Source organism: Podarcis gaigeae, assembly GCF_964106915.1.
Source record: "Podarcis gaigeae genome assembly, chromosome: 1".
Classification (NCBI taxonomy): Eukaryota; Metazoa; Chordata; class Lepidosauria; order Squamata; family Lacertidae; genus Podarcis; species Podarcis gaigeae.
Genome location: NC_139678.1, coordinates 51,498,171 through 51,521,540, shown reverse-complemented (window position 1 = coordinate 51,521,540; position 23,370 = coordinate 51,498,171). Strand labels below are relative to the sequence as shown.

Below are 23,370 nucleotides of genomic sequence, written 5' to 3'. Positions count from 1 at the left end.
TGGGGGGGTGTCCTCCATTTTGTTTCCAAACTGATAGGCAATCACCCTCCCAAGTTTGCTATTTAGAAGGAATGACAGGGGAAAGAGCAGGCGCTCCTGAGCCTCCCTAATCTAATCTAGGCAGGAGGCAGAACATTTACTCCCATTGCTGCTGATAGTAAAGGATTGCCAGGTAACCACAAGTCTCCGTTCTTAACACACTCCAAGTGTGTTTGTGGCACTCTAAGTGACTCTGTGCCGGCGCTTGCAGCAAATCACTTTGCTCAGCCTCTTGCCGGCTCCGCATACCCTTTATGCTACCCTGCCTCCGAAAACTCTCAGAGCCGCACAGGCTGTGGGGAATCATTTCATCCGAGGGAAACTGAAATGAAATCATCAGGGGACACTGATAGTCGAGCCAGGAAGCCTGTTATAGGCCTCATAAATAAAAGCCGGTAGAGGCTGCAGGCACTGTAAGGCTTTATAGGCCCATAAAGCACCCCAGGCTGCCACTGAGGCTGGAGGGGAGGGGTGGGAAATCTAATTTCACAGGATTTAAAGCAGGTGAGAGAGATATAAATGTGTGTTTTTAATAGTAATTAATGCCACTATTCAGGAACACTTAGGCCCTGGGTTTTCGAGAGCTTCCAAGGGCTTGGGTGATAAATCATGAGGCAGCAACCTGCCCACAGAACTCGAACTCGGGGGTTTTTTTGCTTGCTGTCTTGCTTGGCATAGAACTGCACTTCCTTTGGGATGGTTCTCAGCATGATTCTGGGTTTAATGGGAGGCAGGACACTCACCTCTCATATTGGCTGTCTCTCCTCTTTTTTTTTATCATCGTAGGAATACCTGCTGGTCACTTTTGCTGCAGCCTCTTGTACAGCAAAGGAAATTAAGTGGCAAAGAAAATGTCTCCCGGGTGAAAGATTGCAAGGTTCCCTAAACAAAGCCTATTATTACCTTCTCTTCCATCTCAGCTTTCCTGAACTACTCCTGTCTGTGCCAGCAAAGGGGTAGACAAGGTAAGAACAGACTTGCAGACAGAAACAACACAGGTGCAGATTATACAAAGATGTTTTCCATTTATCTTGTTTTGTGTTTGGATCATCATATCTGATGACTTGTGAAACTAAGAAACTGACCATTCCCAAATAGTCATTGATCAATCTGATTTTACCGAAACTAATTCACATGGCCCTTTGAGTCTGTAGTGGTAACTTTAGTTCTTGCCATCCTATTAGTGACTCTGTGCTCCCTGCCTCTGGCAGAGCTGGGGGTAGTGAATCTTCTAGCCCTTTTATCCCAAACCTCCCTGTTCTATCCCTATCATGATCTACCCCAGGGCCGGCCCACCCATGAGGCAAAGAAAAGTGACTGACTCGGGTGTCAATCTTCCTTTCCCCACCTTGCTCCTGGTGCTCTCCTCTCAAACGTTCTTCCCTGGCAGGGAGGGGGGCACCATCTTGAGGTCCACCTTAGGTGTCAAACTTTCTTGGATCGGCCCTGATCTACCCTCATCTCATCTTCCTTCTAATTACTCTGTTCCCTTCTCTGTTCACCAAACCTGGTTTCACACATTTCCATCACCATCCTGGCTATAGATTACTGATTATTCTGAAGAGTAAATAGCAGCATCTCTGCCAGTGATAAAGAAAGCAGAATAGGTGGGTGGTGATGGAAAGTAGTTCAAATTAAGCAGTGACACTTGTAACAAAACATGGCAGCGTGGAGTGCTCCTGTTCAGGGGCCCAGCCAGCCTCTAACATGCTGTTTTTCCAAGATATTCCATTCCAATCACCTCCCATCCTCTTAGGGATGGGCAACTTCTGTTTCTCATTTTCCCAGTCTTAAATTCAGTCTGCAATAAATAAATAAAAAGTCCTTGTGAAAACTCATCAGCATTTTAATGTGACATTCTGCCAATGTGCCACGTTTTTGTATGCAGTTGTACTTAATACACCCATTTTTGCAAAACAATGTTACCTAATATAGCACTTTTGTATGCTGGCTTCGCTAATATGGACATTTATAGGCAAACTTTAGTACAGTGGTACCTTGGGTTAAGTACTTAATTCGTTCCTGAGGTCCGTTCTTAACCTAAAACTGTTCTTAACCTGAAGCACCACTTTAGCTAATGGGGCCTCCCGCTGCTGCCGGAGCACAATTTATGTTTTCATCCTGAAGCAAAGTTCTCAACCTGAGGTACTATTTCTGGGTTAGCGGATGTAACCTGAAGCATATGTAACCCAAGGTACCACTGTATATGCATTTTTGTACACAAAATTGGGAGAAGTGCAAATTTCAAAGGATGGTGTTTCAGTTCATGTATTTTTTTCATAAAGTGTAGATTAGGAAAATTCACTTTTTAAATCTGAAGTGAACAAGAATTCTACCTCATCCCTGCTATTGTCCTCTTTGACAACCTGATCCATGCCTGTCTCTGTACAGTATCTTTCAGGGGTGTTGTTTTTCATCACTAAAGCATGGCTGTTTCCTGAAGCCAGACCTTCTTCAAAGTCGTGCAACTTGTATGCAGACTTGTATCAGTTTTCAGATGTGCCACATAAACTACCAGGTACATTTGCTTAAAATCAGCAATGAATCCCTGTAAGCTCCTGACATAATTTGGCCCGTGTCCTACCAGATTGGAAATGAGTTCGTTTCCCATGCATAGAATGCTGCAAAAGGGGCTTTGATAGCTCAGGTTCAACCTCAATAATCGCCATGATTAGAAATATGAAAATACAATAGGAGCAGATGCAATCACAGTTTTCAGGGCATGATTGTATTTTCCCCCTTTTATCATTATTTAAATTTCACATAATAGTGTTTATTCAGCCACAATGCTCTTCATGATGAGAAATAAAATACTCAAAAGCTGGAAGAATGCATAATTGGACAACTGTGACTGAGTGAGTAACTGTTTGTGTTTTAAACAAGGAAAGCAGCCATGGAGGAGGATGGTTGAAACTAGGAGCCATAGCCATGCACAAGAGTAGCCCGACCATCTTGCAGAGGCAAGGGAATGATTTGAATACTGGAACATTATTAGGGAGCTAGTGTCTTGATATGTTATATGGTGCTAAATAAAGTGGCATAGGTTGGCTCCATAGCAAATTAAAGTGAGCATGTGCTGTGTGGACATGCCTTCTGGTTCAAATTCCTACATAGCTGGGGACTTTGGCATCTCACTGTCCCACCCTAAATTCCTCAACAATAATAACCTATATTTTAAGATTATTATGAGGCCATGAGATTATTATGAACAAAAAGGAGATCAAATTAATGAAGTGCACTCAGTGATAGCTTCCACCTCTGATATTAATCTGGAGGGCTGAATCCCATACCTCCTACTGCATAGTTCTTGCAGTGCACATATATTGATTTTTGTAGTCATTTTCCTCTTCTTCTTCTTCTTCTTCTTCTTCTTTGTTTCATGAGTATTATACAAACAGCCCATATTGATATTTGCGGGTCACCTGTTTTGATGATAAAATAATGAAACTCAGTAAATAAATAATAATGTCAGTGGTACACAGTGCTCTCAAAAAGGAGAAACGCCACAAGGGATGAAACACACTGAATCCAGATCTCTGACAAATCTATATCACCAGCTACACATTGTGCCCGAGGGGATGCAGACTGAAACTATAGAGGCCCACATCTGTCACAGGATCTGTTGCGACTGGTTCAGTGACATCTTTGACACAGTTTGTAGAACTCCTTCAGAAATTATACATCTACTGAACTGTCTAATGGCTGTTTGTTAGCAATGGCTCGTTGGTGGTTATGCCCCCTGTCCACAAGTGCATATGTTGATGGCAACAACACAGTGCCATAGGAATGAGGTTTGGCTGGGTGTCCTCTTGGGATCCCTTCAAGCCCTATGATTTTATAGCAGGATCTGTTACAGTACTAATGCTGTGACCTCTCCATCTTATGCTCAGCCAGTCTATATGCATGAATAAGCCTTGTATCACAGACAATGCCTCCATTTCCAAGCATTGCCATTTCAAGAAAACTATACCCAAGGTATGTGCTGGCATCCCTGAAATCTCTCACTGCTCAGTGACAGGTGCATGTAGGTAACAGCAGCACTTCCCATTAGTAATATTTAGAAACTCTGCACTGTACAACTGCTTCCTCCTACAGTTGTGGTCTTAGCAGCTTCACCAAGATCCTTGAGAAATTAGAACTGTATAAGAAAACTTTTAATCCTTTATATTCTTCATTCTTCATTACACTTCTGAAAGGTTTGAGCTGATTCCCTGCCTCTAACAGTCATTTTTTTTTTAGGGGGGGTGTTTATATTCATATGATGATCTAGGTGTATACCTTAAAAATGTAAAACCATTCATCAAGGAGACAGAACTGGCTATGGTTCCGTTTTGAGAGTTCTTTTGGTTACAAGCTGAGGTTTGTTGCTGCATAAATGTATGAAATGGTCATTGGATCAATGAGAAGCTTCCGCTTGTACACCTGCTATGTAGTTTTCCGATAGCAGGCACTTTGGTGCCCTCCAGTGTCGCTATCTCACTATAGCAACATGTTTTGTTCTCCAGAAATCACCACACAGGACTGAATGTCAGTTGTATATAGCACTTTTATTGCAAGACGTGTATAATGAATATCATCATTCCAGTCAGTATTCTACATGTTATTGGTCCTAGCTGGTAGAACCTAAAAGTGAAACCTAAAAGGCTTATTCAGTGGTCACCAAGGTGACACCTGTGGGTGCCATTGTTCCCATCAGTACCTCTTATGGCACCCATGAAAGGTTTCAGTCGCCACCATGGGCTCCTTCTGGAGGAAGGGTGGTATACAAATTCAATAAATAACTATATCCTGAAAAATCCATGGTGCACATGAGACAGTTTGCGCTTCCCTGCTGAGGTCCTGCTTGGCCTCTTATGTTGAAAATGCTCTGTCAGACATGCCCAAGTTTTGCTGGATGCCAGGACTGAAGCCCACCCTCATTTCCATTCAGAAAAAAGCATCTCTTTGTGAGTAAGCATAGTGGTGGCTAAAATAGGTGCCTTTTCCCCCACTGATGGGAGACTGATGAGCAGTAGGCCCACACCTTTTAGTGGTGCTACCTGTGTAGTGTAGTGGTGCTCACTGGAAATACAGATCCTGAAGCTGAGGCTCCAATACTTTGGCCACCTCGTGAGAAGAGAAGACTCCCTGGAAAAGACCCTGATGCTGGGAAAGATTGAGGGCACAAGGAGAAGGGGACGACGGAGGACGAGATGGTTGGACAGTGTTCTCGAAGCTACAAACATGAGTCTGACCAAACTGTGGGAGGCAGTGGAAGACAGGAGTGCCTAGTGTGCTCTGGTCCATGGGGTCACGAAGAGTTGGACACGACTAAATGACTAAACAACAGTAACCTGTGTTTTGGTAGCCATTCTGTGACCCTTGTCAATGGCCCTTTCTCAAAACTCCAAATGTGCCCACTGACCCCAAAAGGTTGGGAAATCCTGTTTTATACACTGTATATTAGAAAGGAGTGGAGGGAGATGCTAGAGATTGTCAAATAGGTGTTGAGGAAGGCAAAGGGAAAAGACAGCAATGGAGGTACAGCCATGTGGCTCCAGAAATGCTTTCATGAAAAGCTGGGTTTGAAGGCAGAAATGGAGTTGGCTTGATGAATGGAGAAGAGAAGGCTGCTGTCATTGTATATGTGGCAAACTGATTCTGAAAGGCAGCAGTCAAGGCCTTCTATCCAATGTATGGTTGGATGACCATGGCTCAGGGTGCTTTAGTTGAGATTTAGTTGACTCCCTCAGGGTCCCTTCCAACTCTACAATTCAATGATTCTATTATTCTACTTTTGTTACATTGTGGTTATGTGTTTTTTTCATGCTCCTGTTCTTACTTAGAGGAGCAATTCCTCCCTAGAGCTCTTGTAAAAGTTTGACAACAGCTGCCTTCCTGGGACTAATGTCAGGTACCTTGTCCGCAACGTTATAGGGCTAGTGCGATTTCTTCAGCTTGATGGCTACAGCTTGTGTAGGTCTGCACCAGGGACTTATCGAGAGTGGCACCCTCCCTGTGGAAGGCCCTCCCTTCAGATGTCAAGGGGACAAAGAATTACACAACTTTTATAAGGCATCTTAAGGCAGCCCTTTAGTGGGAGGTTTTTAACGATTGATGTTTTTATTATGTTTTTAGATATGCTGTAAGCTGTCCAGAGTGGCAGGGGAAACCCAGCCAGATGGGTGGGGTGTAAATAATAAAAATATTATTATCATTATTAATACACAAATCCCAGCTGTACCAACAACAAGGTCCTGCAGGAAGGTGATGCCCTCACTAACAAGCTTAGCCACAATATCTAACATAGCATCTACACACATCTAGTTCTTTTATTGATATAGAATGTAGAGGTAATGGGAAAGTACGCTATTCAATAGGGAAACATTTTAGATATGTAGATAAAGATAGGCATTCTCAGCAGGCTTCAACAATGTTTTCATTGTTCTGCCTTGCATTTCAGCCTGCGTTAGGTACTCAGTTGTTCGTATCAGGGCTATTTATCGCAATTGCTCATAAATATCGGACAAAATGCACTATGAAATGAATGTCCTCCAACACTTTTGATAAATTGCTCATGGATGCACAAGTATTGCAAACTGGGGATTGGCTGGTACCCTAAACTTCTTTTTAAAGTTTCTTGCTAGCTGCTGTAACAAATTAAAATAAAGCAAACAATACTGTGCAAGAAAGATGTTTGAGTTCCATTCCACATTTTTAGGGGCAATTGACACAGACCATTTTGCTGATGCACAGCTCAGTCCTGCTCATTTCTACACCAAAGTAAATGTGGAGAGACACTGGGCCAAGAATGCAAGTTGCATGGATCCATGCAAAATTCAGGGTACGGTAGCCAGTGTGTGCCCAGCAAAGTTCACCTATACTAGGAGTTCCCAAACTGGTCCACAAACTTCAGTCAGGTGGTTTATGGCATGTCTGTGGATTTGCAGTTGAAAACGGAAAGCTGTACATCCACTGTATTAAATAGTCATCTTTATTTTTAATTGTGTGTCAATTGGTTCTTTTATTTCTTATACTGTATTTTATTGTACTACGATTTGAATAAGAAATAAAAAAAATCAGTACGAAATACAATTAAAAACCATACTGCATCTAGCTCAGTGCATTACAACTGCTATAACCAGCATTAAAATCAATTAAGTGGTCTACCAAGACCCACAGCGATTTTCAAGTGGTCAGTGCGGGAAAGTGGGATCAACTGACCTATACTACACTGCTGCAGTATAGATACAATCTGAGTGTGCAGTGTATCTTTAAAGCACATTCAAAGCACATTCTTTCCCTCAGAGAATATTGGGCACTGCAGCTTGTTAAGGTCTTCTTGGAATTCCAACTCTGCAAGGGGTAAATTACAGTGACTACAATCCTTTGAAGGAAAGAATGAGCTTTGAATGGGCTTTAAAGTTATAATGTGTACGCAACCCTATCTTTTTGGCAGTATAAATGCACAGATATAGTAAATGTGGGCTAGCGTTCAAGCTAGAGAATGGTGAAATAACCCCCTAGTAGATGCTGCGTCATAGATTCCCCACTCCCCCCCCCAAAAAAATCTACATTTGTAACAAAATAGTTTACTTATAGTACCTGACCTTAAGCTTGCTGAAGAAAAGGAAATGAATGTTATAAGATGGACAGAGTATAGTATGCCAGGCAGAGTTGTGGTACCCAGTGAGACAGGGACATGTGTCATCATCACCTAGTTTTAAACATAAAACCAGAGTTTCTTGCATGTTTTAAATTCCCATGCTTGTGTACCTTCTCATGTTTTCTTTGATTTATGGATAGCTTGCCTCTGCCAAAGTGCAAGGCACTTTATATACCTGGTTAAGGCACCGTAAGCATACAAAACTGAACATGGTAAACATCCATCCCACTTACCTGGCCACTTGTCTGAAAGAAATCTTGGCAAGACTGTAGCAGAGAATTGTGCAGGAAACAAGCTGTCGGGGTGGGGTGGGGGGAACAGAGAAGATTAAAATACAATGGGACTTTGCATTCTCTAACCGCTGCACTTACATTATGCTAATGAAGGAAAAGGACAATGAAGGGAATTAAATGAAAGATGTGAAAGCAATATCCAACTAGAATGCTATTGTAAGGAACATGGTATTTCTATGAAAGAGAGAAGGCTAGAATACACTGTTAAAATGCAAACAGATTCATGCCAACACCCATCCTAGGCATTTGTTTCAGAGGTTCTGTTTGTGAAATTAACGTAACATTTTTCTACCAGCATACTGTTGGAATGAGAGACTACAGTGGTTAAGAGGGTGAGGTATAAGCAGGTCCCAAACATTAAAGGTGGGGTGGAGAAACGTTTCATGGACCTGTAGGTCCAATAAGAAGTAGACCAGACCGCCAAGCCCCAAAATGCATTTTTATGTAAATTATGTAAAGTAATTTCCCTGTATGGTATGTCTAGGTCTTAGAATCATAGAATTGTAGAGTTGGAAAAGAACCTAAGGGTCATCTAGTCCAACCTCCTGCAATGCAGGAATCTCAACCAAAGCATCAACAGCAGATGGCCATCCAATCCCTGCTTAAAACCCTTCCATGAAGGAGAGTCCACCACCCTCCAAGGGAGTCAGTTCCACTGTCAAACAGGAAGTTCTTTGGGCCCTCCCCTCCAGAGCAGGAGGAAACAAGCTTGTTCCATCTTCCACGTGACACTGCTCTTTAGATACTGGAAGATGGCTACCCTGTCTCCCCTCAGTCTCCTCTTATTCAGGCTAAACATACCCAACACCCTCAAACATTCCCCATAAGGCTTGGTTTCCAGATCCTTGATCATCTTGGTTGCCCTCCTCTGCACATGTTCCAGCTTGTTAGGTGGGCAAGTGACATCACAGCATGGCCCCATGAACCCTCTGTGCCCACCTGCCTGGCACTACCAGCGGTGTGGGTTGGGCTGGTGCAGCGGGTTTTGTTTACCCTCCATGCCCAGCCTCTGGTCCCGCCTGGTGCATGTGAGCCCGCACACACAGTGGGTGCCAGGGAAGGACACAATGCTATTGAGCACTGAGAAGAGTCAATAATGCAGCAGCATAGGAGAGCATTTCTGAAGCAAGAGGAGATGTCCCAAACAAAACCGCTAATAATACTGTACACGTGGAATGTGTATACGCTTGTTGCTGAATACAGCCACTGTAAAAGACCAGTCTGGAGGGTGGCCTCATTCTGGATAGGTACACAGAAGGAGTAAAGTGGGGTGACACTACTGGCATTTAAACAACAACAACATACGGTTCAGAAACCGGCATGTGTATGAGGCAGGGATGTGGTCCTTCAGAGCTACGAAAGAGTTTCCATCTCCATAGCAAGAACAGATCTGAGCCAAAGATGGAGCTGCTTGGCATTATGGAATGCATATTGTTTTATAACATATATTTGCAAGCTGTGCTGCTTTGTTCTTACAGATGGTGACACCAGTCTGGAACAGCATAACACATTACATATGCATTGTTTTCTTTTGTGCTGCTAAAAGTCACCGTACCTGCTATGCTTGCCTGCCCTGCTGATTTCATGTAAATGGGTGATCTTTGGTTAAGAGACTAGATGGCTCTGCCTGGATTAATCCATAATACTCTGCCTACTGTGGTGTATGGAATTGTTCTGTTATAATAAAAGGGTTGGTGCAAGATGGTTGCAAAATCCTGGATGTGTGCACTGAAGTAAGTCAAAATCTCCAGACCTGATTCCCTATAAGCATTCTTCAGTCTGTTTGGGGGTTTTGGCTTTTGCAATTCTATTTGCTTTCGTGTCTAAATAAGGTTACTACTAGTAGACCATTTCCCAGCCTGGTACCCTAAATATGATTTAGACTACAACTCCCATCAGCCATGCTGGTTGGGACTGATGGGAGTTGTAGTCCAAAGCATCTGCAGGGCTTCAGGTTAGGAAAGGCTGCATTACTGCAAGACATAGGACGTCTGCTGTACGAGCCTTACACGTTCCTCTTGCCTATGAAACCTGCTACTTTGGTGACAAAAGAAGCTGAGCAAAATCCATGCTCCTCCAGCAATTTATATCTTTCTACAAACCACTTCCTACAGGACGGCTGCCCTCTATGTCACCACTTACCCTTATATGTGGGTAGTAATATCATCAGATAGCTCTTTCATGCCCCTAGTAAAGATACAGCAGCACCAACCACACAAAGTTAAAGCCCTTTTACTTACATTGTTTAACCAGGTATGTGCCTGGACGGAGTGCAGCTCAGGTGAAAAACTCTGCCTCTTGGTGAGCTTGTGACCTGGTTATACGTATAAACAGCAGACTTATAGGTCCTGTATATTTTTGAGCAGACTATTTGGTGTTGCTGGGAATGATCTCTACAGCTTATACCTGCAACGCCACTGAATAGACAAGGCCCTTATTGATTCGCAATGCCACATGCAGAACACGAAGTTGCTGGAACTGCACCATGTGGTGCCAGGAGTTATGTCTCCTCCAGCATCAATTACCATCTTGTGACCTCTGTAACTGAGAAGGAAACTGTTCCATGTCAGGATGACCTCTTGTGCTATATTCACTAACCACCGTGCTCCATAGTAAATTATGCTGTTAATTTACTCTCAAGTCCATCTAACTGTTGTGTGCTGTTCAGACATGTCAAACACTGTGACTTCCTCACAAGAGATATCAATATGTGGCATAATAGAAACTTCCATTTAAAAATGATATTTTTATAGTTATCATAGTGAACAGCAAACTGTCCGTGTGTGTGTGTGTGTGTGTTGCCTGATTCTGAAAGAAAAATAAAAGGAGACTAAAAAGGATAAGAAGCAAAAGGGAGAATTATCACCACCTCCTTAGAAGAAAAGATGATACATAAAATATATGTAAAATATATAAAATAAAACAAATGAATGCACTGTGCAAGAGATCACGCCCAATCTGTCCCACTTCCTTTGCTGCCATGAGCTCTGCTGCCAGTCATCAAGGTCCCGGAGGCAAGGGATTTGAACTGCAAGCTAAATTGGATATAAAGAACATGAAGCCCTCCAAATGTCTCTGCCCCATCATCCCTGACCGTTGGCCATGCTGCCTGGGGCTGATGAGAGTCTCACCACATCTGGAGGGCTACAGGTTTTGCCATCCATGCTATAAATTACAACAGAGGTCCTTGCTATCTCTGCTTATTATATATCTGGGGGGGGGGGTGTGCTATTTGTAAGCAAACAGAGGTATATTTTGAGTAGAACAGGATCTAGATAAGTAGAAGGGACATGTGTTCATAATAAAAAATAATAATCTATGGAATTCATTACTACCAGATGGGGTGATATTGTTGATTTGCTGCTGCTGTTTTTCTTTTTTTAAAAAAGTTTAGACAAATATATGAAGAAGTGCTTCAATAGCCATCAGGAACCATAGATAAGTGGAACCTCCAAACTCAGAGATTCGATGTGGAGGGAAAAATAAACAAATAGGGAGTGGCCTCCTATCTTTACATCCTACCCTACTTGCGAGCTTCCCAGAGGAATCTGGCTTTCCACAGCTGGAGGCAGAATGCTGGGTTAGGCAAGGTGGGGAACCCCAGGTCCCAGAGCCTCTGTCCAGCCTTTGGGACTCTTCTCAGGCCACACCCCTCTCTGGTCCAGATCTACATCCTTGCTTAGCTGGTTTTTTGCTAATGTGGAATGTGTCACTGAACTGTGATCATGCCTCTTGTTTGTCTGAGTAGAGAAATGTGTGTGGGAGGGTGACACGTCTGGAATGCAGCCTGCTGCATGAGTCACATCTATTGCTCCATCCACTTTTTGCATCTGGCCCTGGCCTCTGGATTGTGGCCCATGAGGGAATGTCGCCCTGGGGCCAAAAAAGATCCCTCATCCCACCCCGAGCGAGGTGGACCCGTGGCATAATGCAGAAGGGCTAACATGCATTCGTAAGACAACAGTATATCAGAAATTCCAGCCCTGCAAATAAGAGCTCAGTTTACACTATGCTGCACTCTTGATCCTACTTTCCTTGACTCAAGCTGCAATCCTGTGCTCATTTTTCTTGGAATAAGGAATGCAGTGGCGTTACCTCCAAGTGAGTGCATGCAGAACCAGGCTGCCACTCTTCTGAAACTTTTCCCCACCTCCTCTCCCTCCATCCTCAAATCTTCAGTGTGGTGTAGTGTTTAAGAGCGGTAGTCTCGTAATCTGGGGAACCGGGTTCATGTCTCCGCTCCTCCACATGCAGCTGCTGGGTGACCTTGGGCCAGTCACACTTCTTTGGAGTCTCGCAGCCTCACTCACCTCACAGAGTGTTTGTTGTGGGGGAGGAAGGGAAAGGGGAATGTTAGCCACTTTGAGACTCCTTCAGGTAGTGATAAAGCGGGATATCAAATCCAAACTCTTCTTCTTCTTCTTCTTCTTCTTCTTCTTCTTCTTCTTCTTCTTCTTCTTCACACTGGCACTTACATCCTTTTCTGTGTAGGACATAGATGCACTGAAGAAATAGAAGGAGACGGGGAAATGTTTCAGTTAGCCGAACTGTGTCAATGTGTGTCCCTTGCTGGGGAAGGTCATTAGGGATTTGGAGTTTGGTGTCATCCACAGGCAGATGATACCCAGCTCACTCTCCTTTCCATCTTTTTTAAGGTCCTGAACTGATGCCTGGAGATGGCAATCGACTGGATGTGGGCAAACAAAATGAAGTGCAATCCAGACAAGACAAAGATGCTCAATGTCAGTAGAGCATCAGCCTAATTCTCCATGAACTGATCTTTTAAAGGCATCCAAGTTGGTAGCCATCGCTGCCTTCTGTGAGGATTAACCAGTGCATACTTGGGAGTTCATCTGGATTCAACCTTGACACTAAATGCCCAGGTGTTGACTGTGACCAAGAGTGCCTTTGCTCAATGGAGACCAGTGTGCCAACCGTACCATTCCTGGAGAACTCATACCTGGCCATGGTGACATGTACCAAGCCAGAGTCACATCATGTCTGGAGTATTGCAATGCATTCTACACAGGCCTGCCTTTGACAAGTACCCAGGTTAGCCCAGAATGTGTTGGTCAGATTTTTAAGGGGTTGCATATGGGGAGCATATGGTTCTCTTACTGAAATAGCTGCACTGCCTTTCCATTTATTTCTTAGCACACTTCAAAAGCCCTAAATGATTTAGGACTGCCTTCGCCCTGTTGAGACTGCCTGGCTATTGAGATCATATTTTTTAAAGTTTTTGCATTACTACTGTGTTTCTGGATTTTGATCATGTAAGCCACCTTAAGAGCTGCACTCAGAAAGGCAGTCAATAAATACTTTAACTAAATAAAATATTCCGAGGCCCTTCTACGTGTCTCCATCTTCCCTGTGATATGCTTGGTTGGAACCATGGAGAACCGGTCCTCTTCAACCAGGCCTTTGGCTGACTAATATTCTATGGCCATTTAAAGGTGCTTGTGGGAGGTGAGGTTATTGTTTGGTTCTAACTATTTATTTGTGCTTTTATCCTGTATTTTTATCTTGTGAACCACCCTGATATCGTCAGATGAAGGGCAGTATATAAATTAAATAAATAAATAAAAATACTGAGAAGAAACTCCCAGTGAATTTAGCGAGATTTGTATCCAAACAGGTGTGCTTAAAATTGTAGCCTTAGGTCAAGCTTGCAAAAATTTATCATCTGCCCAATAATAAATGTTGGAAATGCAATGCGACTGAAGGTACCTTTTATCACCTTTGGTGGACTTGCCCGAGGATTAAAGCCTTCTGGGAAATGATTTATAATGAAATTAAGAAGGTACTTAAATGTACTTTTCATAAGAAACCAGAGGCATTTCTCCTGGGCATGGTCGGCCAATTGGTGTCAAGGAAGGATAGGACGTTTTTTATGTATGCTACCACAGCAGCAAGGATCCTTTTAGCAAAGTATTGGAAGACACAAGAACTACCCACACTGGAAGAATGGCAGACGAAGGTGATTGACTACATGGGATTGGCGGAGATGACGGGCAGAATCCGTGACCAAGAAAAAGAGACACTGGAAGAAATTTAAAGTATATCTCAAGAACTGTTGTAAAATTAATGAGTGCTAAAATGTCAAGGGAAAGGAAAAAATATAGAATTACAGCTGTAATTGATTAAGTATGAGAAGAAGCTAAAAAAAAGAAAATGAGCAATTAGTTAATTGGAGTGAGGGGTTGTTGAAGAAATTTTAAAACAGGGATGCAGAAAAGGGGAGGTAAGGGGAAGTCTGGGAAGCAAGGCTTATGAAAAAGAGGTTTTGAAATTATACATGTTTATATGTTTTGTTTGTCTATGTATTGTATGTTGTTTTGTTTTTTAATTTGTGTTGGAAAATCAATAAAAATTATTATAAAAAAAATAAAACTGTAGCCTTAGGCTAACTTTCGACAGGAGAAAAAAAACATAATAAATAAATGTGTGTGTGCTTTCTGCCAGCAGGGGGCAGCATGTGGCAAGCACCACAACTGCAGCCAGCTCTAAAATGCCTTTGTCAATGGCAGATATTTATTAGAATTCTGATGTTAATAGCCCATCTGAAACCCATGAACCCATGATGGTAGTGCAGTATATCTTAAGGATATAGATAACCAAAGGTTCAACTAGTCCATGAAAGACATGATCAGAATATATTGTAAAAGTCAATAATGTATTTAAAAGCATGCAAGGGATTAGATGGATAAATAAATGAATGAAAGCACTGAACCATTAACAGCCATTAGCTTTGGTGGCTAGGAAGATGCAGCCATGGTGTGCATGTAGTAATCTGAACGGACTTGCCAAGTAATAAGGAAGTAAGTAGTAAGCTTCCGGTTTGCCACTCCTCGCTCACTTGCCAGTTTGCTCACTTACTGTCATGTACAATCTATCCTGTTTAAGGGTTGACAATGGGGACTATGAATGTGAACACAGAATTGTGGCAACATTGCTATACAGTGGTATCTCTGGTTATGAACTTAATTCATTCCGGAGGTCTGTTCTTAACCCAAAACCGTTCTTAACCTGAGGTACCACTTTAGCTAATGGGGCCTCCCACTGCTGCCGTGCCACTGCCACGTGATTTCTGTTTTCATCCTGGGGCAAAGTTATTACCATAATAAAGGACAAAAGTAGTAAGGACCTAACAGAAGCAGAAGACATCAAGAAGAGGTGGCAAGAATACACAGAGGAATTATACCAGAAATATATGGATGGCTCGTACACCCCAGGTAGTGTGGTTGCTGACCTTGAGCCAGATATCCTGGAGAGTGAAGTCAAATGGGCCTTAGAAAGCACTGCTAATAACAAGGCCAGTGGATGTGGTGATATTCCAGCTGAACTATTTAAAATTTTAAAAGATGATGCTGTTAAGGTGCTACACTCAATATGCCAGCAAGTTTGGAAAACTCAACAGTGGCCAGAAGATTGGAGAAGATCAGTCTACACCCCAATCCCAAAGAAGGGCAGTGCCAAAGAATGCTCCAACTACCGCACAATTGCACTCATTTCACACGCTAGCAAGGTTATGCTTAAAATTCTAAAAGACAGGCTTAAGCAGTATGTGGACCAAGAATTCCCAGAAGTGCAAGCTGGATTTTCAAGGGGCAGAGGAACCAGAGACCAAATTGCAAACATGTGCTTGATTATGGAGAAAGCTAGAGAGTTCCAGAAAGACATCTACTTCTGCTTCATTGACTATGCAAAAGCCTTTGACTGTGTTGACCACAGAAAACTATGGCACATTCTTAAAGAAATGGGAGTGCCTGATCACCTCATCTGTCTCCTGAGAAATCTCTATGTGGGACAAGAAGCTACAGTTAGAACTGGATATGGAACAACTGATTGGTTCAAAATTGGGAAAGGAGTACGACAAGGCTGTATATTGTCTCCCTGCTTATTTAACTTATATGAATAATTCATCATGCGAAAGGCTGGGCTGGATGAATCCCAGGCCAGAATTAAGATTGCCAGAAGAAATATCAACAACCTCAGATATGCAGATGACACAACCTTGATGGCAGAAAGTGAGGAGGAATTAAGGAACCTTTTAATGAGGCTGAAAGAGAAGAGTGCAAAATATGGTCTGAAGCTCAACATCAAAAAAACTAAGATCATGGCCACTGGTCCCATCTCCTCCTGGCAAATAGAAGGGGAAGAAATGGAGGCAGTGAGATTTTACTTTCTTGGGCTCCATGATCACTGCAGATGGTGACAGCAGTCACAAAATTAAAAGACGCCTGCTTCTTGGGAGAAAAGCAATGACAAACCTAGACAACATCTTAAAAAGCAGAGACATCACCTTGCCAACAAAGGTCCGTATAGTTAAAGCTATGGTTTTCCCAGTAGTGATGTACGGAAGTGAGAGCTGGACCATAAAGAAGGTTGATCGCCGAAGAATTGATGCTTTTGAATTATGGTGCTGGAGGAGACTCTTGAGAGTCCCATGGACAGCAAGAAGATCCAACCTCTCCATTCTGAAGGAAATCAGCCCTGAGTGCTCACTGGAGGGACAGATCCTGAAGCTGGGGCGCCAATACTTTGGCCACCTCATGAGAAGAGAAGACTCCCTGGAAAAGACCCTGATGTTGGGAAAGATGGAGGGCACAAGGAGAAGGGGAAGACAGAGGACGAGATGGTTGGACAGTGTTCTCGAAGCTACTAACATGAGTTTGACCAAACTGTGGGAGGCAGTAGAAGGCAGGAGTGCCTAGTGTGCTCTGGTCCATGGGGTCACAAAGAGTCGGACATGACTAAACGACTAAACAACAACAACACTACTTCCGGGTTAGCGGAGTTTGTAACCCGAAATGTTTGTAACCTGAGGTACCAGGTTGTAGTATGCTGGAGGCTGAGATGTTGGTTGACTGTTACACTGGTTTGCAGGGGTGCCAACTTGAATAAAATATTGGGGGGGCAGGTAAGTCCCTCCCTGCATGATTGATCACATGACAGAGCATGCAAACCATTTGAATGGCAATGTCCATTAACTTTGGTATTTTATTGGGAAGGGGTAAAGGGATGAAAGGTGGGATATAACTGTACTAAATGAAAATAAGTTGAATGAAACAATAGCAGCTGAAAGAGAGAGGGGAGAAGCAAGGTTACAAAACATAATTTCTAGCAGAGCTCATGCTGTCTTTGAAGGCTGCTAGAGAAATTCAGCATGTGGACCCTTTCTATGTGGGGTTGCAGTGATGGGAAAAGCTGTAGCTGCTGGTTTTCCTGCCTGCATAGCCAAAATATGCCACATGAGCATTTTTCATTGATGGGTGGTACCAAAAGGTAGATAAGGAAGCAAGCAAACATCCGATCCAGGAAGTACAGGTTGTTGTTGCAAGAAGGCAGAAGAGCTGCTTGCTGCTTAAGTGAGAGGTGAGTGAAGGGCTGTCTGGGGAGTGAGTGTTTAATAGCTGCTGTGCCCTCCCCCCCCCCCATACACAGAGTCTCCCCTCCTTGTCAGAGGGAGGTGGCAGAGGTGCCACTTACCCACCTAACAAAGCAGGGAAGCAAGTGCTAGTTGCAAGGAGCAGCAATCAGCTGTGATTGCAAGGGGTTGAGCTAGACGACCCTCAGGGTCACTTCCAATTCTACAATTGTATGTTGTTGGAAACGGGCCATTGGGTGCAATTCTCACGGCTGCATCACTCTAGACAGCACAAGTGGAACGTCCTAGCTGCAGCACCGCCCAGGAAGACAGAGAGAAGAGGGAAATGAGAGGGTCAAGAGGAGCAAATAGGCATGGAGGCTGTGGTAGCGGCACACATGGGAAGATACCCAGACCATTGCTCTGTATGGTCCACACCAGGGTGGGGAACCTGTGGCCTTCACGACCTTGCATGATCCCTGAACACTGGCCATGGTGGCTGGGGCTACTGGGAATTATAGTTCAGCAACATCGGGTGGGCCACCGGTTCTCCACCGGGAGATGCCACTGAGTGCCCTTCTGCACTCAAGGCAACTGGTCCAAGAGCTGCGGCTCTTCTCAAACTCCCTCCTCTGTCCGTTTGCCATGCGGGAGCCTTGGCCGTAGCACCGTCCGAAGGGGGTCCTAACTGCTGTCGACCGGGAGGCACCGAGTCGAGGCAGCCTTGGGCAGGCGAGCAACGGCGAGGTTGCAAAGAGCTGCTCGCCCACTGGCCCGAGCTCTCTCTCCCCGTGCTTGGAATCGGGCCCACGGGCGAGGGAAGCGGGATCGGGAAGGCGTCTCAAAGGGACATTGGCCCGCGCGGAAGGTGCCACCGGCGTCGCTCCGATGTTTCCCGATCTTGCGACAGGCGCCATCGCGACACGTCAGCTGCCTCGGCAAATCCGGAGCGCTCGGCTCCTTTAAGCCGGGGCCGGCCCCTCGCAGGCGGAGCCGAGCTCGGGGACTGGTGGGCTCCAGCAGAGAGGAAGTGAGCGAACGGGCGTCCCCTTCCCGGCTCGGGGGGTGAGCGCAACCTTTACCTAGGAAGGCCGGAGCCCTGCGCGGACCTGGCTCCCGTTCCCCGAGCCAAACACGTTTCTTGGAGGCGTGTCCCATTGATCGATTGCAATGGGTCCTCTTTGCAAGTAGAGTACGCTTAAGACGGCTGCCTGCCTTGCCTTTTCTCGCCGGCGCCGCCAGATCCTTTCAGCGATCCCCGAGATTGCCCCGCGGCTTCCTGCTCTCAGCGCGGGGATCTCGTCCATGAACCTGCCGGCGCTGCCCTTTGCTGGCTGCGGGGCCGTCGGGGCGCGAGTAGCCGCGGGCACCTCCTCCTCGTTCCTCCCTTGAGCTGCTTCCCCCGCTTCTTTTCCGCCATGAACAGGGTGCAGCTGAAGCGCTCGGCGATCCTCAAGATGGCCCTCAGCGGATCCTCGGACCCGCTGCTCCAGCAGCAGCACCTGGAAGGGGAGGACGGTGGCGGCGGCAAACAGCCTCCGTTCGTAATCCGGGCGCTGCGCATCGCCACGGTGGTCTCCCTCTACTGGTTCATCTCCATCACCATGGTGTTCCTCAACAAGTACCTGTTGGGCAGCCCTTCGCTGCGCTTCGAAGCGCCGCTCTTCGTCACCTTCTACCAGTGCCTTGTCACCGTCCTCATCTGCAAGGTCCTGAGCCTCGTGGCCTCCTGCTGCCCGGCCGGCGTCGTGGACTTCCCCTCCATCCGCATGGACCTCAAGGTGTCCCGCAGCGTCCTGCCCCTCTCGGTGGTCTTCATCGGCATGATCACCTTCAACAACCTGTGCCTCAAGTTCGTTGACGTGGCCTTCTACAACGTGGGGCGCTCCCTCACCACCGTCTTCAATGTGCTGCTCTCCTACCTGCTCCTGAAGCAGACCACTTCTCTGTACGCCCTGCTGGCCTGCGGGGTCATCATAGGTGAGTAGGGTCTAATGGTATGGCAGAGAAGCACCTTGGGGTGGTATGTTCTAGTAAGGTAGAATTTGCAAATGGAGTAGTGGGGGAAATGGAACAATTTGGGAGTGGGGGGAACTGGTTTCCTCCCCACCCCCAAAGTGGAAGAAACCCCAGGGTTTCCCCCATTTCCCCCCCAAACCAGCAGGGAAAAAATGGGTTTGTGTCCCTAACTTCTCCCATTCCCACCCCGCCCCCCCAAGCCTTTGCTTCTCTACAAATAACCGTGTCCAGTGCCTTTTGAGCTTATGCACTCTCACTTAGAAGCCCCCTTGAATCCCACTGGGATTTAATCCAAGAAAACAGGCCTAGAATTGCAGCCTTAGGGTAAGGATGGACAGAAGAGTCTATGGATGATTTGCAGTATGGTTTCTAACTTTCAGTTGTTTATCAATAGCATATTGCTGCCTGAAAGACAATATACCCCCCCTTCCCTTCTCAGTCAGACCACATGCAGAAGTTTAATGGATGGGTAGTTGACTCTCGTTTCAATACTGGGATAGCATTCTCCACCGCTCCTCAGCAGCAGTCTAGTGTGGGGCTGCAGAGCAGGTGGTGTGGTGTGCACAGCTGCCCTCCAGCAGAGGGGAATGGCTCAGGAAAAATAACTGGAATTGCTGCCATTACTTTCCCCAAAGCAACTGTCGCCTGAAGCAGCTGCTTCACTCTACCTAATGATAGAGCCGGCCCTATTGGTAACAGCTGAAAGGCTGTTCCCCTGCTGAATTAGACTGTTAGCCTCACGGATCTGTAGCTTGTATAAAATGTGAAAGTTATATTCTTGTCCTCTATAACACACACAGAGAGAAATTTGTTTAATACCTTTAGGACTAACTTTTTTGGAGCTTTTTTTTTTTAAAAAAATAAAGCTTTCATAAGTGACAATCTAATTTGTCAGGTGCTGTCTTAGAACTGGGGAAGGTAAGGCAGAAAAGTCTGCTGATAGTTGACCAGAAGGAAATATTCTGTAGTTCTTAAAGGAATCTTCAATTCTTCATGGCGTGCAAAGGAACCATAGCCTTTGTGAAGTTTCCGAATGAACTCCTGTTCGTCCCTGTTGCATTCCATGATCACTCATGGGTCCCTTAGTGCTTTGTTCTTTATCTGATTTGTTACTGTGCCTAAAAAGGATAGGCCTTTTTGTTCAATGCAAACTGCTGTTGGACAATGTGACATTAAGTACATCACAGGTGTAAGTGCCATGGGTATGATGGATGGTACCATTGGTTTCACTCACAGTACTACTTGTAAGGATTAAAGGGAACACTTGATGTTTAGGTCTGTTACAAGCTGAGAGATGCTTGCCTATTCTAAACTGGTAGGTAGTACTAGCATGTAAATTTCTAATCTCCATTAGTGATGGGAGTGATCATACAGTACTTATAATAGCACATGGAAGATACATGCTTGCGTTTCACATGGGAGAAAAATCCAGTGGCTTGCACATAAACTTTTATTTTTCCACATAAAAGTTTTAAGCTCTTATATTTATACAGAAAAACTTAGCAACATATAGTCACCATCTGTGGAAAGAATTGGTAAGAAGTTGACTTGAACTGAGTGAGGGAATACTGAGAAAAGATGTTGGTGTCAAAGCTAGAAGCTTGAGCAACTTTCAGAGCTTAGTATTTCTCTACAATTACCATTTCTTGCCCCACAAGTCCATCTCCTCTTCCCACTACAAAGTTATTTATTTGTTCAAAAATATTATACATCTTAATATAATAAAAATATCTAAGTGGCTTACATAAAAACACAACAATACTCAATAACATTTCCTAGAAACAAAATAAAAACAAAACACAATTGCCTCTCCCAAATAAAACTGAAGAGTTTAGAAAACAGAGAATTAAAAATCAAGAGTCAGAACCCAATAAGAATCAGAATTTCAGTAAGGGAGGGCAGCTGATTGAGCCAGCCCTAAAGATATTCAGCAGCAAAACGCTTACTCAAATGCAATATTGTGTTGAAATTTTGGACTTTCCATTAAAGTTTTAGAAACAAAAACACATTTTCTTGTAATCAGTGCTCTGCGGGAGTTCCCAATTCTCCTTTTCAATGATCCCCAGAAGAATCAGGACAGTCTTGATGTGCGTCCACAAATCTCCAAAGATAAACAACACTAAGGGAGTAGAAACTGCTCTCCCCTCCTGAGTTGTCAAAGTCTCGCATCTTAAGGATTAAGTTGCTAATTCTGAGGCTCTTCTTGTGCTTTTCTTGCCTGGCCAGTATGTCACCAGTCTTCTTTGCTTTGCAGGCGGCTTCTGGCTCGGTATAGACCAGGAAGGAGCTGAAGGCACATTGTCCTGGGCGGGCATAGTTTTCGGAATCCTGGCCAGCCTCTGCGTCTCGCTCAATGCGATCTACACTAAAAAAGTGCTGCCTGCTGTGGATAGCAGCATCTGGCGCCTGACGTTCTATAACAACATCAATGCCTGTATCTTGTTCCTGCCGCTCATGTTGTTCTCTGGTGAGTTCCATACACTCTACTACTTTGATAAATTGGGGAGCCTCAACTTCTGGGGCATGATGACTCTGAGCGGGGTGTTCGGCTTCGCTATCGGCTATGTGACAGGACTTCAGATCAAATTTACCAGCCCGCTCACTCACAACGTCTCTGGGACCGCGAAAGCATGTGCTCAGACCGTGCTAGCTGTCGGCTATTATGAAGAAACCAAGAGCTTTCTATGGTGGACTAGTAACATGATGGTTCTCGGGGGCTCCTTTGCTTACACCTGGGTGAAAGGGCTGGAGATGAAGAAGGTGCAGGAGGAACCTATTCCCAAAGCAAACGAGAAAAATGAGACTGGTGTCTAAACTCGCCCCAGGCTGGACCTTCACTGTCTGCACTTGCAGCCTGCATGCATAGATGCAGTGGAGCTTGGCTGAGGAGAGAGCCAGGGCTTGGAGTCCGCAAGGCCGGGAAATCCTGTGGCTGCAAATATGTGGGAGGTGGAAATTGGCAGGCGGGCCAGATTCCTCCACAGATACAGTTTGCTGTGGTAATCATGGTCAGGGGGGGGGGGGGATTTTCACAATTGGTTTTCTATCACGGAGGTGACAAGGGTTGGTGGTGGGGCTGGGGAGCTCAGATAAGGGACTTGTGGTCAGTCAAGTCGCTCCTGAAAAAATGGCTGCTATCACTACTAGCTACTTGCCTTTGTGCGCCTTGCTTTTCCCTTGGTAAAAGGAAGGTGTGTGTGTTCTGTTAAAGGACCAATGGAAGAAGACTTGAAAGAAATAAGAGTAGAGGGATTCTGCCTATGTTTGTCCCAAGGGGAGTGGGCTTTCTGTGAAGGTGCATCTCTACATTGTCTTCCCGCGCAATGCAATCTGGTGTGCTTGCTGAAGGACTAACCTCTTGGTCATTAACCCCTTTTGCCCCCATGGGGCAAATCTGTACCAAGAAATACGAGGGCACCACCTTCCTATGGTGAGTGGAAATACCCCCAGAGATACCAAAGGATATGCATTTGGGTTTAGTGAGGGTTGTGGAGGATTTCGAACAGCACCATTTGTTTATCATTTCTAAGTGGAGTGTCATTGGGTCTCAGGGCTGACTCACGAGAAAGGGAGTTGGGCCTGAGGAGTTTTGAAAAGTGGTAGTCTGGCCTTCCCACAATTCCTTGAGAAATTCCAGCTCTTAACTGAGGAGCGGTCGTGCTAGGCCCGACTCTTCTCCCCAGGATCACTGATCAAAGAAAGTATTTCAGTGGCCGGCCTGACCTGCATTTAATGGGCTCTGAAGAAACTAAAATGGCAGCATGCCCACTGCTCTTCAGAGAGATAGGATTTAATGATACGTATGCACTCCTTTACTGAGTGACCCTCCCATGGGCTCCAAGAGCCCACGTCTCATTGGAATGTTTCACACATTTGCCTTGTTGCCTTTTTCTCATGTCTGTGCCCCCCCCCCCAATCTTCTATGATTTTGTATTGGGAAACAAATCTTCCACTGTGGAACTTTGATTGTTACATTTATTTAATAAAAGTATGGTTCACCATTATTA

General features: G+C 44.9%; 1 protein-coding gene across 6 annotated transcripts; it reads left to right on the top strand.

Annotated features, from left to right (window-relative positions):
- SLC35C1 (solute carrier family 35 member C1) lies at nucleotides 1-23,370 on the top strand. 6 transcript variants are annotated; one of them, XM_083752118.1, is made up of 4 exons: nucleotides 1-120; nucleotides 826-1,004; nucleotides 18,771-19,324; nucleotides 21,618-23,370. In XM_083752118.1, the coding sequence occupies exons 3-4, from the start codon at nucleotides 18,802-18,804 to the stop codon at nucleotides 22,175-22,177; spliced, it is 1,083 nt and encodes a 360-aa protein (XP_083608244.1). In that variant the 5' UTR covers nucleotides 1-120; nucleotides 826-1,004; nucleotides 18,771-18,801; the 3' UTR covers nucleotides 22,178-23,370. The 6 variants fall into 6 exon arrangements, with proteins under 6 accessions (XP_083608244.1, XP_083608245.1, XP_083608243.1 ...); XM_083752119.1 differs by having other exon boundaries at nucleotides 65-172; XM_083752117.1 differs by lacking the exon at nucleotides 1-120 and adding an exon at nucleotides 231-543.